At 42.8% G+C, this 18,676-nt stretch overlaps 1 protein-coding gene across 1 annotated transcript; it reads right to left on the bottom strand.

The window, feature by feature from the left end:
- Positions 1–12,775: 12,775 nt before the first annotated feature.
- On the bottom strand, positions 12,776–14,130 carry LOC142428715 (olfactory receptor 13A1-like). Its single transcript, XM_075533499.1, has 2 exons — positions 14,083–14,130; positions 12,776–13,747 (listed from the first exon to the last, which is right to left on the bottom strand). Exons 1-2 carry the CDS (start codon positions 14,128–14,130, stop codon positions 12,776–12,778), a joined length of 1,020 nt encoding a protein of 339 aa, XP_075389614.1.
- Between the last annotated feature and the right edge of the window lie 4,546 nt (positions 14,131–18,676).

The following is an 18,676-nucleotide window of genomic DNA, read 5'->3' as shown; positions in this document are numbered from 1 at the left end:
AGAAAGACAGAGTGGGAGGTCTTGCTTTACCTGACTTGACACCTATTATACAACCACAGTGGTCAAAACAGCATGGTATTGATATAATGACAGATACTCAGACCAACGGAAAAGAGCTGAACACCCAGAAATAAAAAACATCAGCATACAGACAACTGATTTTTGGAAAGAGCCACAAAAATATCAAATGGGAAGCGGGTGCGCACTTCAATAAGTGGTACTGAAAAAATGGATATCTACTGGCAGGAAAATGAAGCAAGACCCTTACCTCACTCCATGAACAAGAATAAACTCAAGGTGGATCACAGACTTTGAAGTAAAACCCCAAACTATTAGAGTCATAAATTAGTCAATTGGGACAATCCTGAAAACATTGGCACAGGGATTACAAAGGCTATGGTAAATAGGGAAGGACACAAATACAGAGGAGTCACAAATTGACAGGTGGGATACACTGAAGCTAAAACACCTGTGTACATCGAAAGAATTCACCAAGGAAGTAATAAGAGAGCCTATGGACTGGGAAAACATCTTTAGCAATGACACATCAGACAAAGGCCTTATTACTAAAATCTACAGTACTCTGCTAGCTTCCAAAAAGAAAAAAAGCTAACTTCCCACTAAGGAGGTGGGCAAAGGACCTGAACAGAAGTTTCACAGGGTTAGAAATCTGAATGGCCAATAAACATATGAGGAAATGTTCCTGATCATTAGCCATAAGAGTAGTGCAAATTAAAACAACTAAGAGATATCACCTAACACCCTCAAAGATAGCTCAATTAAAAAATATCAGAAAGTAACAAGTGTTGGATGGGCTGTGATGAGAAAGGAACTCTCATCCACGGCTGGTGGACCTGTACATATGTGCAGCCACTAAGAAAACTGATTGGGGATATCTAAAACAGATGGAAATTGAACTACCATATGACTCAGCGATCCCCCTACTGGGCATATACCCAGAAGAGGCAAGAAACAAACCACAGCCAGACATCTGTGCTCCAATGTTCATCATGGCACAGTTCACAATCTCAAGGAGTTGGAAATCACCCAAATTTCAATCAAGGGATGAATGGATTAAAAAACGGTGGTACATACATACAATGCATCCTTAAAAAGCAGTGAAGCACATGGCTGCATGAGAAGAATTGGAGGAAATTATGCTAAGCGAAGTAAGCCAAGCACAAAAGGTAAGCTTTAAAATGCAAAGGGGACATAGGGTAAAAGCTACTTTATACATACATTCCTGAGGCGAGGTTCAGGTAGTATGGCAGGGGCCAGACTCAATCCAGAGATACATGCGGCAGCCAAGTGAAAAGGAGGGGAAAAGAAAGAAAAAAAGACATGGGTATCAGCGGAACAAGGCATTAGTGTGCCCAATGGTAGGGTGTTGCTTACATCTCCACAGGAGAGGGACCAGACTTCATCCTGGTGCACCAAGACGTGAATGTAACATACAGGGATGAAGCAGGAAACCAAAAGAGAGGTCTGCAGGACTGGGCCCTAATCCCAACTATATGGACAGCTCCCCCTGCCCCCAGAAGAATTCACTTCAGAGGACAGTACTACAGCTCAGGAAGAGAGGCGCCTCGGATCAGAGCACATGGGAACAAATGAAGAGGGAAGGAGAAAGAGTGGAACACATCCTTGCCCACCAAACCCTGAGGATGATATTCCTGCTTAGAGCAGGCAGTGCACAGAGAGCACAAATAGGGCCGGGCCCAACATGAGACAAAACATTCTTCATTAATCCATTGCTCAAAGGACAGCACTGGAGGCACAGTGCGAGAATTGTGTCCCATCTGATCCCACCACACAAGAGCAACACGTTAAGGGTGTGCAAAAGTGCAGCAAGGGGAGCAAAGCAATGAAGTCCTCAGGGACTAAAAAAAAAAGACGTTTAGACCATGATGTGGTACCCTATCAGACTCGAATGGCTAACACTCCTTAAGTTCAACTAACAGACCTGGAACTGTTTATAGGCTTTTCTTTTTTGTCAACAGTTTTTTTTGGTTGTTGTTCTGTTTGTTTTCTTTCGTTGTTTTGTTTTGCTCTGTCTTGTTTTTGCGCTTATTTTTGTCTCTGCATGTCTGTCTAGATAAGGTAGGCGAGATAAACAACCCAGAAGAGAAAGCAATGGGATGAACATTTCCTGGGGGAGACAGGTGAAAGAAAGTGGGTGTTGACAAACCCAGGGACAAGGAAACAAGTGATCTAAAATAGATGGCGAGGATGGCATAGGATGCCTGGTAGGGCTTGATAAAGGGCAATGTGATAGAAAGGAATTACTGAAACCCAAATGAAGGCTAAATATGAAGTGGGACAAGCGGAAAGTAAAAGGAAATCAAGAAAAGGACTAGGAGGCAAAGGACATTTATAGAGGTCTAAGTACAGATACATACATATGTAAATATATTTATATATAACAATAGGGAAGTAGATCTATGCATATATATTTATGTGTTTAGTATTAAGGTAACAGATGGACATTAGGTCGCTACTCAAGTACTCCTTCAACACAAGAACACTTCATTTTAATAACCTGCCATTCCATATGTTTACCTTCCAGACACGATCACTGAAGACAAAATGGGTGCATAAACAAATGTGGTGGAGAAAGCAGATGGCGCCTAGCTATCAAAAGATATAGAGTCTGTGGTCTTAAAGGCTTGAAGACAAACAAGCAGCCACCTAGTTGAGAAGCAACAAAGTCCACATGGAAGTTGCACACCAGCCTATGTGATCATCAGGTGTCAATGGGATCAGGTATCAGGCATCAAAGACTCAAAACAAAAAACATTATATCAACATAAATGAGGGGTAGTGTGGAGTGGAGACCTAAAGCCCATCTGTAGACAATTGGACATCCCCTTACAGAAGGGTCACAAGGAAGAGACAAACCAGTCAGGGTACAGCAGAGCACCAATGAAAAATACAACTTTCCTCTAGTTCTTTAATGCTTCTTTACCCCCACTATCATGACCCCAATTTTACCTTATAAGTCCGACTAGACCAGAGAATATACAGATAAGAGCTGGAAACACAGGGAATCCAAGACAATTCAACCCCTCAGGACCAATAATGAGAGTAGCGATACCAGGAGTATAAGGGTAAGTTGGGGGTAAAAGGGGAAACCGATCACAAATATCTACATATAACCCCCTCCCAGGGAGATGAACAACAGAAAATGGAGTAAAGAGAGCATCGGTCAGTGTAAGACATGAAATAATAATAATAAGTTATAAATTACCAAGGGCTCAAGAGGGAGGGAGAGTGGAGGAAGGAGGGGAAAATGAGAAGCTGATAACCAAGGGCTCAAGTAGAAATAAAATGCTTTGAAAATTATGATGGCAACATGTACAAATGTGCTTGACACAATGGATGTATGTATGGATTGTGATAAAAGCTGTATGAGCCCCCTATACAATGAATTTTTAAGTTCTTTTTAAAACATCATTTTATTGGGACCTCATAGAGCTCTTATCACAATCCATACATACATCCACTGTATAAAGCACATTTGTACATTCGTTACCCTCCTCATTCTCAAAACATTTGCTTCCCACGTAAGCCCCTGGCATCAGCTCCTCATTTTACACCTCCCTCCCTGTGCCCCCTCGCTCATGAACCCCTGATAATTTATGAATTATTTTGCCGTATCTTACACTATCTGACGTCTCCCTTCACCCACTTTTCTGTTGTCTGTTCCCCCGGGGAGGAGGTTACATGTAGATCCTTGTAATCGGTTCCCCTTTCTAACCCACCTTCCCTCCAACCCACCCCACCCCACCCCCGGTATCACCACTCTCACCACTGGTCCTGGAGAGAATTATCCGTCCTGGATTCCTTGTGTTCCCAGTTCCTATCTGTACCAGTGCACATCCTCTGGTCTAGCCAGATTTGTAAGATAGAACTGGGATCATGATAGGGGGTGGGGGTGGAGGAAGCATTTAGGAATTTGAGGAAAGTTGTATGTTTCATCATTGCTACACTTCACCCTGACTGGCTTGTCTCCTCCCTGTGACCCTCCCATAAGGGCCTATCCAGTTTCCTACAGAATGGGTTTGTGTCCCCACTCTGCACTCCCCTCATTCACAATGATATGATTAAATGTTCATTTTAAAAAGCCCATTTCATTAGTCTTTTCTCTGACCTGGTAATCAGTTCATTTACATTGTGTTTTTATTGATAAATATGTTTTTTGGCATCATTTTGTTATACGTTTTTCAGTGTTGTTACTGGTTTCAATTTTCAAGATAGTTTTTTAGTATTGTGTTCCTTTTATTTGTTGTTTGTCTTACCAACAAAACCTCTTTGGCTTTTTAATTTTTATCTTATTGCTTGTAGAGCTCATGATTTTCTTTTCTTTTTTTAATCCTTTCATTAGGGGCTTACACAGCTCTTATCACAATCCACACATATATCCATTATGTCAAACACATTTTTACATTTGTTGCCATCATCATTTTCCATTTTTTCCAGAACCACTTGTTAAAGACCGTACCTGCTTCCCATTGGATATTTTTGGGGCAATATCAAAGATGAGTTGTCTGTATGCTGATGATTTTAATTCTGGGTTTTCAGTTCTTTCCATTGGTCTGGGCATCTGTCATTGTACCAATACCAGGCAGTTTTGACAATTGTGGCTGTATAGTATGTGCTAAAGTCAGGTAATGCAAGCCCTCCCAGTGTGTCCTTCTTCTTGGGGAGTTCTCTGCTAATTCTGGGCTTCTTCCCTCTCCATATGAAGTTGGTAATCAGCTTTTCCATTTCTTTGAAGAACTATGAGGGTAATTGTATCGGGATTGCATTAAATTTATATAGTGCCTTGGGCAGAACTGACATCTTGACTATATTGAGTCTCCCAATCCACGAGCATGGGATATTCTTCCATTTGTTGAGGTCGCTCTTGGTTCCTTGTAATCGTGTTCTGTAGTTTTCCTCATATAAATCTATTGTTTAGTCAGGTATATCCCTAGATATTTCCATTTGTGCTTGACTATTGTGAAGGGTACCACCTTTTTTATCTCCTCTTCTGTGATCTTATCTGATGTGTACAATGGTCCGGTGGACTTCTGTTTGTTGATCTTGTATCCTGTCACTCTACCAAACTCCTCTATTGCTTTCAGTACTCCCCTTGTGGAGCTTTTGGGATTTTCCATATATAAAATCATATCCTCTGCAAATAACGAGTTTTACCTCTTCCTTCCCCAGACGAATAATTTGATGTCTTTAAATAAGAGTGGCCACAGGGGGCATCCTTGTCTGGTCCCCTTTTTCAGTGGGATTGTATCAGTCTTATCTCCATTGACTACCATGTTGGTTGTTGGTTTTTCATATATAGCTTGTATTGTCTTGAGGAATTTTCCTTCCATTCCTATCTTTTCAAGTGTCTTAAACAGGAATTGGTGTTGGATATTGTTGAATGCTTTTCTGCATCTATAGGTATTATCATGTGATTCTTATAATTTTTCATATTAATGTGATGAATGATACTAATGGTCTTTCGTTTGCTGAACCATCCCTGCATCCCTGGTATGAATCCCCTTTGGTCATGGTGAATTATTTGTTTTAAATACTTTTGTATTCCTTTGGCTGGTATTTTGTTAAGGATTTTCGCATGGATGTTCATTAGGGATATTGGTCTGTAGTTCTCGATTCTTGTGGGATCCTTGCCCAGTTTTGGTATCAGAGTTATTATACTAGCTTCATAGAAGGAGTTCGGGAGTTTTCCGTCTTTTTCTATGTTCTGGAAGAGTTTGTGTAGAATTGGTGTTAGTTCTTCCCTAAATGCTTGGTAAAATTCTCCAGTGAAGCCATCTGGTCCAGGGGATTTTTTTGTTGGTAATCCCTTGGTAACCTTGTCTATTTCTTCTATAGGTATGGGTCTGTTGAGATTCTTGATATCCATTGAGGGTAGTCTAGGGAGGGATTGTTTCTCCAAGAATTTGTCCGTGTCTTCAAATTGTTGAATTCATTGGACTACAATCCTTTGTACTACTGTGTAATTGTCCTGTTGATTTCTCTAGGGTCTGTTGTAATGTCCCCTCTTTCATCCCTCATTCTTGCTATTCAAATTTGTTCCCTCCTTTCTTTGGTTAGGTTTGCCAGTGATCTGTCAATTCTGTTTATCCTTTCAAAGAACCAACTTTTAGCAGCATTATTTTTTTCCCATAGTTTTCTTATTTTCCCTCTCCTGAATCTCAGCATTGGTTTTTATAATTTTTTTTTGCTATTAGTAGGATTGTCCTGCTGACTCTGCTCTAGTTGTTGTAAAATTTGTGCCAGCATATCAATCATGAGTCTCTCTTCCTTTCTCAGGTGTGCATGTATTGCTATGAAACTTCCTCTGATAACTGCCTTTGCTGTGTCCCATAATGTTTGGTCTGTCGTGTGCTCATTGGTTTCTAGAAATTTCCTAATTTCATCTCTGATCTGTGCCAGTACACACTCCTCTTGCAATAGAGTTATCCATACTCCAATTGTTTGCTCTTGTTTTCTTCATCTTCCTTTTCCAGCCTTATGGCACAGTGGTCAGAGAGAGGTCTGTATGATATCAATGAGCTTAAATTTATGTAGCTTCGCCTTATGCCCCAGCATGTGGCCTATCTTCAAATATGTGCCATGTGGACTTCAGAAGAATGTGAATTTTTTGTATTTGGATGAAAAGCTCTGTAAATATCTATCAGGTCAAATTGTCTAATTGAAGTGTTTAGATCTCTAGCCTCCTTGTTGAGTTTCTTTTCCTGTGATCTTTCTCAGAGAGCAGTGTACTGAAGTCACCCACTATAATTGCTGAGGCTGTGATTTCCTTTTTCATCTTTTGGAGTGTTTGGTTGACGTGTTCAGCGGGTTTCTCATTCGTGGAATATATGTTTACAATGCATAGTGGTTATTTGTCTACCATTCCCTAGAGCATTATATAGTGTTTCTCCTAATTCTTTTTATGGTTTGCGCTTTGAGGCCAATTTTATCCGAGATTAGATTTGCAACCCCTGCTATTTTTGAATTGCTGTTTGCTTGGTATGACTTTCTCCAGCCTTTGATTCTGAGCCTATTTTTGTCTGTAGCAGATTGATGAGTTGTGTTTTCTAAGCCAGTCTGGAAGTCTCAGTCTTTTAATGCCTGAGTTCAGGTCATTGATATTCAGGGTTATTATCTGCATATGAGGACTCTGTGATGCCATCATATACCTTTTGTCTTGGGTGTTTTCCTACTTTACTTTCTCATTACTGTGTTGTGCATGTGTGTGTATCATTTTTTACTTCTTTCCATCCTTAAGCCAATGCTATCTTGGGGTCTGTTTTCTCTTTTTTGCCCTCTGGCGGAGGTTGTTCTATGTGGCGTTCTCTTATTTATGCTTGGTGAGTGTTCTTGTTCTGCCCATACTGGGTCGGCAAGGATCTTTTGTAGAACTGGGTCTCTTCTAACGTATTCTTTGAGTTTTTCTTTGTCTGGGACGACTCTTACTTTTCCATCTATCTTGATAATTTGGCTGGGTAGAGTATTCCTGGGTTTTCATTGTTTTCCTTCATTTTTTGGAATATGTTACTCCACTCTTGCCTCTTCTTCAGTTTCTGCTGATAGGTCTTAGCATATTCTTATTTTGGAACCTCTATATGTGGTTGCTTGTTTTTTCCTAGCTACTCTCATGATTTTCTCCTTTTCCTCAAAGTTGGATAGTTTAACTCTTATGTGCCTTGGTGGCTTCTTCTTGAGATGCAGTCTAGTTAGTATTCTTTCAGCCTCCTGGATGGTTGCCTTGTTTTCATTCATTAAAATGGGGAAGCTTTCCTCCAAGAATTTTCTCACTGTTGCTGCAGATGACTTCTTTGTTCTGTCTTCCTCTGGTAATCCAATAAATCTAATGTTGTTCCGCTTCATAATATCAGAGATAACTCTTAGGTTTTCTTCAGCTTCTCTGATGATCTTATAGATTTTTGTTTGCATTTGTTAAAGTCTGCTTGGCTGTCCCCCAAGTCACTGAGGCGGTTCTCTGCTTCCTCCATTTGATTCTCAAGGTCCGTGTTTCTGCTACTGGTTTTTGTTATCTCCTCCCTAAGCTCCTGTATTTCCCTTTGGTGTATGGACTTTATCTCCTCTATCATTTTATCCTTTTTCTGTATTCTTTCCCTCATATCCTGTATGACTCCAAGCAAAATTCTGAAAATTTCTCTCTGTGGAAGCTCAATGTCTGCTTCTTTTATTCATGTCGTTATGTTTGGGACATCTTCTGCCATTGCCTTTTGTTTCTCATGTTTTCTCCTTGAGGTCCATTGGAGCTGACGGCTGTTTGTGTTGCGTTGTTTTAGAGGAGCCAGGTGTCATTTTCCAGGGAGTTTGGCTCTCTCTGGGAGACTTGTAGGAGTGCTTCTTTGAACTACCTACATCTAATTTCACTATGGAATTAATCTACCACCTTGTCCTCCTGTGGCTTCCCTCTCAGGGGAGTTCCCCAGAGAGTGGGTTGCCTACTTTGTTGTTGCGGAGGTTGGGCATAGGTTCCTGCAGCAGCTTGGAACATTGATGAGTGTTGGTTGAGCTGCCTTCGGCCCCCAGGAAAACAGGCAGGAATTCCTCGGTAAGAAGTTGGGCACAGTATCCCCTGTTGGAGGTATGCAGGGTTTTACCCACCCTGGGGCTAGCTGTACAGGGTGGAGCTGGGTGTGGTGCATGCACAAATGCCTAGGCTAAGGGGACTGGTCTGGAGGTCAGCAGTGGAGTGTGAGACAACAAGAAAGAGACAAAGAGGGGAAAAAAATTAAAAGTTAGCTGGTGAGACTGTGCGGGGATATAGAGAAGAGAGGGAAACAAACACAACAATGTAGCTGAGTCCCAATCCCTGCCGTGGGTCTGCAAGGGTTAAGTCCCTGCCCAAGGAGGTGGCAGCGGCAACTGTGGCTGTGTTGAGAAAAAGCCCACATCAACTGTTTTCTCTGAAGTTAACATTTGTTCTTTCTGTGCTGGGATATTTATCAGGCATTGGTTTTTTTCTTTTATGGTGTTCCATAGTATTCTTAGGTTTCTTAAGTTTTCTGGTCATTTTTATGTTCTTATCTTCTTGAATTGTGGTCTTGATATATTCATAATGAAGATCACCAATTCTTTTTAAAAATATCATTTTATTGGGGGCTTGTACAATTCTTATCATAATCCATACATACATCCATTGTGTCAAACACATTTGTACATTTGTTGCCATCATAATTCTCAAAACATTTGCTTTCCACCGGAGCCCCTGGTATCACCTCCTCATTTTCTCCCCTTCCTCTTCACCATCCCCTCCCTCATGAACCCTTGATAATTTAAAAATTATTATTGTTTTATCATGCCTTACACTGTCTGATGTCTCCCTTCACCCACTTTTCTGTTGTCTGTCCCCCAGGGAGGAGGTCATATGTAGATCCTTGTAATTTATTTCCCCTTTCTACACCACCTTCCCTCCACCCACCTGGTATCACCACTCGTCCTGCAGGGATCATCTGTACTGGATTCCCTGGGTTTCCAGTTCCTATCTGTACCAGTGAACATCTTCTGGTCTAACCACATTTGTAAGATAGCATTGGGATCATGATAGTGGTGAGGGGAGGAAACATTTAGGAACTAGATGAAAGTTGTATGTGTCATCATTGTTACACTGCACCCTGACTGGCTCATCTCCTGCCCATGACCCTTCTGTAAGGGGATGTCCAGTTTCCTACAGATGGACTTTGGGTCCCCAATCTGCACTCCCCCTCCTTCAAAATTATATGTTGTTTTGTTCTTTGATGCCTGATAATGATCCCTTTGACACCTCGTGATCACACAGGCTGGTGTGCTTCCTCCATGTGGGCTTTGTTGCTTCTGAGCTAGATGGTCACTTGTTTAGCTTTAAACCTTTAAGACTCCAGATACTATATCTTTTGATAGCCAGGCACTATCAGTTTTCTTCACCACATTTGCTTACACACACCTTTGTCTTCAGCTCTCTTGTCAGGAAGGTGAGCATCATGGGATGCCAATTTAATAGAACAAAGTGTTCTTGCATTGAGTGGAGGCCCAATGTTCATCTACTACCTTAATATGTTAACATATAAATTATGTACATAGAGCTATTTCCCCATCATCAAATATAAATATATTTACATATGCACATGCCTGCATTTAGACTGCTGTAAATTCCCGTTGCCTCCTAGTTCTTCCCTCTATTTCCTTTTACTTTCTTCTGTCCCACTATCATGCTCAGCCTTCATTTGGGTTTCAGTAATTCCTCTAGGTTACATTGCCCACGATCAAGCCCTACCAGGTCTCTTACACACTCCTTGCAATTGATTTTGGATTACTTGTTGTTCCCTTGTCCCTGTGTTTGTTAATATCACTCCTTTCCTCCACCTTCCCCTCTCCCATAACCCCCCCAAACTGTCGGTCCCTTTATTTTATCCTCCTGGTGGTTTATACAGCCTATCTTATGTAGATAGACCTGCAGAGAGAATAATATGCACAAAAACAAGACAGAACAAAACAAAGCAACAAAACAACAACATAAAAACAATGCCCCAAAAAGAGAAAAGCCTGTAAATAGTTCAAGGTCCGCTTCTTGACTTTTAGAAATGTTTTCCACTGGAGCCTGATGGAGTACCATACCCTGGACCCAAAGTTTATTTTTGGTACTCCCTTGGGACTTCCTTGCTCTGCTCCCCTTGCTGTTCTGCTGCACACCCTTAGTTTTTTCATGGGTGTGGTTTGATCAGATCAGGCACTATTCCCACACTATGTCTCCAGTGTTTTCCTCTGCAGGGCTCTGGGTCAGTGAGGGATGTCATATCTCATAGTGGGGCCAGCCATATGGTCATCTTTGTGCATTGGCTTCTCTGAGCAGGGATATCATCCACAAGGCTTGGTGTGCCGGGATGTGCTCCACTCTCTCTTCCTTCCCCTTAATCAGCTTCTATGTGCTCTGATCAAACATGACACTTTCCCTGAGCTTGTAGCTTCAGAGCTGTACTCTGAAGTAAATTCTTCTGGGGGGAAGGGCAGCTGTCCACAAAGTTGGGATTGGGGCCAGCCTCTCAGACCTCTCTACTGGTTCCCTGCTTCATGCCAGTATGTTACATTCACATCTTGGAGCACCAGGTTGAAGTCTGTTCTCTTTCCCTGAGGAGATATAAACAATTCCCTCCCGTTGGGTGGGTTAGTGCCCTGTTCCCCACTACCCATTTCTTTTCTCCCCTTCCTTTTTACTTGGCTACCATATGTATCCCTGGATTTGGTCTGGCCCCTGCCATACTACCTGGACCTCATCCCAGGGATGTTTGTATACAGTAGCTTTTACCGTGATCCTTTTGCACTTTTTAAGCTTGCCTCAATGAACTCATATTGTACTTGTCCTTTGGGGCTTGGCTTACTTGGCTTAGCATAATTTTCTCCAGTTCTTCCCATGCGGCTAGATCACCAATTCTTGTCTCCATTGTTGCGATCCTGCTGTTTTGTTCTTTCTTTTTTTTGTTGTTTTTTTTGTTTGTTTGTTTTGTTCTTTCATAATGTTATCTAGTTCCAATCTTTTGGTGTTTGTCCTTTGTATTTCTAGTTGGAGTTGAATTTTTTCTAGTTTTTATTTAATTTTAGCAGAATAGTATTTTGTAGCATTCCTAACTTCTTGAATTGTGTCATCTGGTTTATCTCACCCTTCCATTTCCATGTAATTTTTTTCTCCATTTTTTTAAGTGACTGGACACCATCACTGCAATCACCCCCATGGTAGGACTGATGGTCCTTTCCTCCCCCAGGAACTACTTTAGGCCCATATCTCTGTGTTGTGTGCTAATTGAATTGTTTTCTCCTATTGCCACAAAGGTGCAAAATTTGGTGCTTTGAGACATAGTGTTGTTGCTTGTTAATTTGTTTGTTTGTTTTTTAAATATTTCTCTCTAAATACAAAGTAATCTCCATACACCAGTTGTGGAACCTAGGTTGTCAAGGGTACCAGGCAATTCAGTATGAGCCTACCCTCATTAGGAGCAGCAAACAAGTAAATATTACCTCTATCAAAGTTCTGGTTTTGACTGGTTTCCAAGTGACCAGGGGGACCTTGGGAATGATTAACCAGCGCTCATTTTGGCAACACATATACTAAAAATTGAGATGATTAACCAAATCAGCATGAGGAGGCAGCGTGATGTTCACCAAACCTATCTCCTGTGGGACCTGTATGACAATGGTGGGCCCAATAACTGTATCCAGGGGCTTGCAGGCATGGAGGTGTTAGCACTTCAAATCATGAGCCTACAAAGAAATCCTCCCTCACTGCTGAGCCGACTGTCTGCCCTACTAAGTGTCCTCTTGATTATGCATTCACCCAGGCCAGTCAGTGTTTCTGGTGCTCCAGGGAAATGCTACTACAATCCAATCCCCAACAGCTCTAACCAGACTCTAGGATCCAGTCCATAGCAGACCCCAAACTCCCCTTTCCAGCCAGCAGACAATGAGTTTTGCTACTCAGCTTTGGAGGAGGGGGTCAGTTCACAACTATCCTCCAGAGGAGAGCAGTTGGTGCCTCAGACATCATGCTGAGGGGCACAGAATTTACTGTTTTTGTTTTTCCAGCTTCTTTTTGTTGGTCCTCTCCCAAGGCAGCAGGACACGTCAGGATATGTTTACATTTCTCAGAGAGAGGTCTGGAACTCAGGCTGTCTAGAGACTGAGAGACTTGCTCTCATGAATTGTGGATGAAAGAACTCCTTCAGAGATTCACGAAGGCCAACAGCAGGAAATGGGAAGGATAGTGACTTGTGCTCTGGGGTCACCTTCGGCAGAAAGGCAGGAGCTTGGCCAGGGCTCGTTGGACCTCGGCATTCCGCAGCGTGTAGATGAGCGGGTTCAGAGTGGGGCTCAGTGCAGTATACAGCACCCCCGCCACTTTGCTCCTCTCGGGGCTGTAGCTGGAGGCTGGGCTGATGTAGGCACAAAACACAGCTGTGTAGGTCACAGAAACGGCGATGAGGTGCGAGGAGCAGGTGGAGAAGGCGCGGCGCTTGCCCTCGGCCGAGTGGATACGCAGGATGCTGGCCACGATGCATCCGTAGGAGGCCAGCGTGAGCAGGAAGTTGATGAAGCCATAGAAGGCGTCGGCCACGACCGTCATGATGCTGTTCACTCGCGTGGGGCTGCAGGAGAGCAGCAGCAGTGGTGGGATCTCACAGAAGAAATGCGTGATGACCCTGGGGCCACAGAAGTTCAGCCTTGCCATCAGGCCAGTGTGGACTGAAGCATTCACGGCACAGATCCCCCAAACACCCATAGCCATTGCCACACACACCTGTGGGCTCATGATGGTGCTGTAGTGCAGTGGACGGCAGATGGCCACGTAGCGGTCAAAGGCCATGACCAAAAGCAGCAGCAACTCTGAAGACAAGGACCAGAGGAGGAAGAAGAGCTGGACCATGCAGCCTGAGTAGGAGATGGTGTTTTCCTGGGTGGCCAGGCCCGCCAGCACCTTGGGCAGGATGGTGGAGGTGCAGATGATGTCCATGGTGGCCAGGTTGGACAGGAAGAAGTACATGGGGCTGTGGAGGCTGGCGCTGCAGGCCACCACAGTGATGATGAGAGCGTTGCCCGAGAGCGCCACGGTGTAGAGCACCAGGAAGCAGCCGAGCAGGGCCAGGCGCAGCTGGGGGTGCTCTGAGAACCCCTGCAGCAGGAACTCTGTCACCAGCGTCTGGTTGGACTTTGGGGTCTCACCAGGTTCCATGACACAGGAGGGCTGGCTGTCCCTCTGGAAAACAAGAGGAGACATGACACTCACTTCCAAGCATGCCCCAGGTGACCAAGAGGGAAGGGGTGGGTTCATTTTCCCAGGAGAGCCTGCTCACCTCCTTACCCTCCAGCCCCAGCTTCTGCAGACACAGCCCATCAACTGCAGTCCCTTAGCCTTCATGTGCCTCCTGGAGAAACCCTTCTCCTCTCCTTTTGTGTTCAGGCACCTGCTCCTCTACCCACACACACACCCAGGGGACGCCCCAACCCGGGAGCCCTCCTGATGGCAGAGCTCTCTCTCAAGGACGGGCTGTCACATACTCTAAGGCAACCTCTTTCAGAGCTTCCCCTCACAGCCCTGGCTCCGATCCACATCTTCAGGACCTGCTGCTTCTCAGTCATCGAGGCTGGGTCCCTCCTCTCATCCACCCTGAGACCCTTTCCCCCTTCAGGCCACCACTCCCAACCTATGCTTGGAGCTGCCCCCAGAAAAGCTGACTTTTTTCAGATGCTTTCCTCTAGGACAGCAGTTCTCAACCTCTGGGTCTCGACCCCTTTGGGGGTCGAATGACCCTTTCACAGAGGTCGCCTAAGACCATCGGAAAACACATATTTCAGATGGTCTTTGGAAGCAAGACACCGCTCCCCTATTTGTCTCCAGGTGGGTCCACCCACATGCAGATACGCCCACATATGAGTACCTGGTGTGAAGACTGTTACCCATGCTTCAAGACAAAATTTCATTTATTTGTCATTCGAAATAAATATTTCACAATATATTATTGCATATTGTTTTGTGATTAATCACTGTGCTTTAATTATGTTCGATTTGTAACAATGAAATACATCCTGCATATCAATGTTTACATTATGATCATAACAGTAGCAAAATTACAGTGATGAAGTAGCAATGAAATAATTTTAGGGTTGGGGCTCCCCACCACATGAGGAACTGTATGAAAGAGTCACGGCCTGAGGGAGGTGGAGAACCACTCCTCTAGGAGGTATTACTCTTGGACCCTGGAGTTGGAATTCTGAGTTCCTCTGTGCATTCTGTGCTACTGAGATGCAGGCCCTTCCATTACAGGGCCTCAAACCTCAGCCATGTTTGTGGTGTTTTTCCCTCCGTTCACACGGGCCCTCCCAGCCACATCACCACCCCGGCTACCTGGGACTGATAAAGAGTCTTTGTGTAACAGGGCATTGCTCTTGTGCTCATGGCCACAATGGGGCCTTTGCATCTTGCTTCCCTGTGATCAGCTGTCCACAAAGGCTTACAGGTAAAATTTATTGTCAACATGACTCACACATGCTTCCTCCTCCCATATCCTCAGCTATTTATTTACTTCAGGCTTAATGTTATTTCCTGGATGTTCACTTTCTCACTCAAATCCCTCCCTGTGTTTCCCACTGAGATCAGAGCAGGCTACCAGGGAAGAAAGGTTGGTCCTGGAGTTTCCCTCCCACTGCCCACTGGCTCCCTAGAGGGAATACGCAAGATTGCCGGGGATTTTGCTTTGACTTTCTCTGTAGCCTCTCTCCCATGCAGGTGTTGATGGGAAGTACTAACCCTGAAGCAGAAGTGTTCAGTGACACAGGGATTTCAGAGCTCCCAAGTTGACTGGACATAGAGTATTGGGGGGAGGTGTCCGAAATACCAGGATCTGCAGAGTGTAGAATCCCCAAATCTGCATAAAAGAGTGCCCTAGCCCCTACAATGTGTGTGTGTGTGTGTGTGCGTGCATGTATATGAGAGGCTATAAGGAAGCCAACGGAAACCAACAGCTGAGGAACAGAAAGAATGGCAGAGAAATGCTTCCACCCCCCCACGGGGAAGGAAGAGTTTGGAGCTTCATTTTCGGCAAGTTAAACATCTGATAGAACTAAACAACATACTTCAGAATCTCATCTCTATAAACGTTGCTATGTACAACATCTAGAAAACAATAAAAATGCTGAGTATAGAAATAAGCAGGGACTCAAAGTCCTTATGTAAGTAAAAAGAAAATAGACAGGAAGCTTATGGCTTTGGAATTAACAGGTTAAGAACTTTAAAACAGCTTTTGTACATATGCCAAAAGTCTAAAGGAAAGTGTGCCTGTAATACATTAACAGATTGGTTATCTACAAAAATAAGAAACTATTTTAAAAAATAAATAGTAACTAATTTAATTGAATGCACAATATTTCCAATAAATAATGCACAACATAAAAGCCAATTGGCACAATGCTGAGAAGTTTATGGATAGATAAATAGGAATTATCCAATCTGATGATGAGAATATGGTGGAATGTACATGGAGCAAAGTTATGGAAACTTCTTAGATCTAACCAAATACCTTGACGGAATGAATCACTGATCCTGGGGCTTAGGACCATTGTCTCAATATCAAGGTCATTTGATATAACACAGATCATAGAGACAATAGCCTAGATTCTTTTTTGTTGAGTAGTGACTACGGTCTTAGAAACCAAGGATTCTAAGGAGCAATTATTGATCTCTTCCTGTCTGGAGGAAGGGGGAGTGATGAAAATTGAGTACACATGAAAACAATTAGCCCAGTGGACTGGTGAACCATAGAGACATCCGTATCCATGACCCTGAGACCAGAAAAAATAGATGGTACCAGCTGCCACTACTAATTGCGCTGAAAGCTTCACTTTAGAAGGTCCTGGATAGGCAGGATAAAAAATGAAACAAAACTCAAAATCATAAAAAGAAAATTTAAAATTAAAAACAAACAGATTTACTAACTGGATAGACCCCAGAGACTATGGCCCTTAGTGACACTAGGTCTGGAACTGAACTCACTGCTCTTACTAAGTTTTCAGTCAGACAATAGACAGTTCTATAAGGGAACAAATAGCATTAGTGAGGTACATACACCTTAGAAAAATCAACCATTTGAGATCAAGGGGACAACAATGGCACAAGGACAAAAGTCCGAAGGGTTTGGGAGAGGGAGGAGTAGATACAGAAAACAGGGGGAAGAGGCTGAATGAGTGGTGTCTCATTGTGAAAGAGATGAATCAAAGCATTTATGAATTTTAAATGTAAAACACTCACCCAGTTCACAACATTCCACTCCCCTGACACCATCATAACCTCAGTTCTGTCTTACAAATCTGGCTAGAGCAGAGTATGTACACTGGTACAGATAAGAGCTCTTGACACACAGAATCCAGGACAGATAAACCCCTCAGGACCAATAATGAGAGTAGCTATACTATGAGGGTAGGAGAAAGTGGGGAGAGAAGGGGATAAAAGGAGGAATCGATAGCAATGATTGACGTACAACACCCCCCCCACCACCACCACACACACACACCGCCCAGGAGGATGAACAATAAAAACATCGGTGAAGGGAGAGAGCAGACAGTGTAAAATATGAAAATAAAAATAATTTCTAAATTATCAAGGACTCATGAGGGTGGGACAGTAAGGAAGGGAGGGGAAAAAAGAGCTGATACAAAAAGCTCAAGTGGAAAGGAAATGTTTTGGAAATGTTGACGGCAACAAATGAACAAATGTTCTTGATACACTTGATGCATGGGTCATTATTAGAGCTGTAAGAGCCCCCAATAAAATTATTTATTTAAAAAATGAAAACACCTTATTAATAATAATGGAAAGCAAACAACAGAATTGGCCTTCAGATTCTAAAATTTATATAGAAATGCAAAGGAACTCTGATAGTTAAAAGAGTCTTGAGAAAAGATTTGGAGAATAAGTTATTGACCTCAGGACTTACTAGAAGGTCAGAGTTATCAAATATGACTTTGATTTTGCATCACGACAGACAGATGAATCGGTAGAGCAGAATAATGTCCTAAAATAGACCCACACCTGTATTTCCTGTCTGGAGGAAGGGGGAGTGATGAAATTGAATACACATGAAAACAATTAGCCCAGTGGACTGGTGAACCATAGAGACATCAGTATCCATGACCCTCCCTTCCTGACTCTCCCACCCTCATGAGATTCTTTTTTATTTTTCTCAACATGACAACAAATTCAATGGCAAAAGGAAAGTGTTTTCAGCAAATTACATTGAAACAACTGGTTGTGCTTGTGCGGAAAAGAAAATCAGCATCCACACACTATATGCAATACTTGTTAAATAATAGATTTTCTATCATTATACATTAGAGAATATCTCTGCCACGTGGAATCAGGCAAAATTTCTTAGGCTCCAAACATAGAAGCACGTCTACAAAAATAGAGCCTATGAAGTTGAGACTGTGACCCATCCAAACATCTAAACTCCACCTGCAGATAATTTCGCCATAAGATCTGCATGAAACAAGTCAAGCTTGTTCATCTTTTGGCCAACATATGAACACACTGTGTGAAAGTTCACATATGGTGTGTTCAAAGTCAATTTCCCAGTATCTTTCCCCCCTTTCCACAATCAGTTTGTTTGTATTTTTTTTTCACTTGCGCAGTGATCTTACAGATGGTGATAGAAACTGCATTGGCTAATCTTGCTCAGTGGGGCCCCTTTCACGTGTCTTCCAAAGATTGTGCCATCCCTGCCAGACTGTAGATCGACCTCAGTTAGCAAACACTGCTACTAACTATAGGTGCATCCAATCAAAATCAACAACTTCTTTTCCACAAAAGATAGTATTAAAAATGAATACACAAATAACCGAGAAGAAATATTTACAAAACAGATAGCTGACAAACAGGTTGTTTATAGACCATCTATGGATCTCCTACAATTGAAAAACAGAAGGTCAAACAATTCCGTGCAAAATTCTAGAATGATTAAACTGGAGTCTCATACAATGAGACATTCTGATGGGCAGGAAGCATGTGATAAGTTTTTGATAACTTACTTTTCAGAGAAATGGAAATTTAACCAATGAGATAAATACTTAAATCCCCAAGCGGATACAATTTGGATTTAGATAATACTAAGTGGTGAGGCGTGGGGCAATCCAG

Source organism: Tenrec ecaudatus, chromosome 16, assembly GCF_050624435.1.
Source record: "Tenrec ecaudatus isolate mTenEca1 chromosome 16, mTenEca1.hap1, whole genome shotgun sequence".
NCBI lineage: Eukaryota > Metazoa > Chordata > Mammalia > Afrosoricida > Tenrecidae > Tenrec > Tenrec ecaudatus.
The sequence above is the reverse complement of the archived record's forward strand: the minus strand, read 5'-3'. Positions and strand labels throughout refer to the sequence as shown.

What these genes read in the sequence shown, in the direction of transcription:
- LOC142428715 (XM_075533499.1), bottom strand. Translation starts at nt 14,130, where the DNA reads ATGACTGAGAAGCAGCAGGTCCTGAAGATGTGGATCGGAGCCAGGGCT. An exon ending in TGTGGATCGGAGCCAGGGCT is followed by an intron (nt 13,748 to 14,082) that starts GTGAGGGGAAGC and finishes CTTGTTTTCCAG; the next exon opens with AGGGACAGCCAGCCCTCCTG.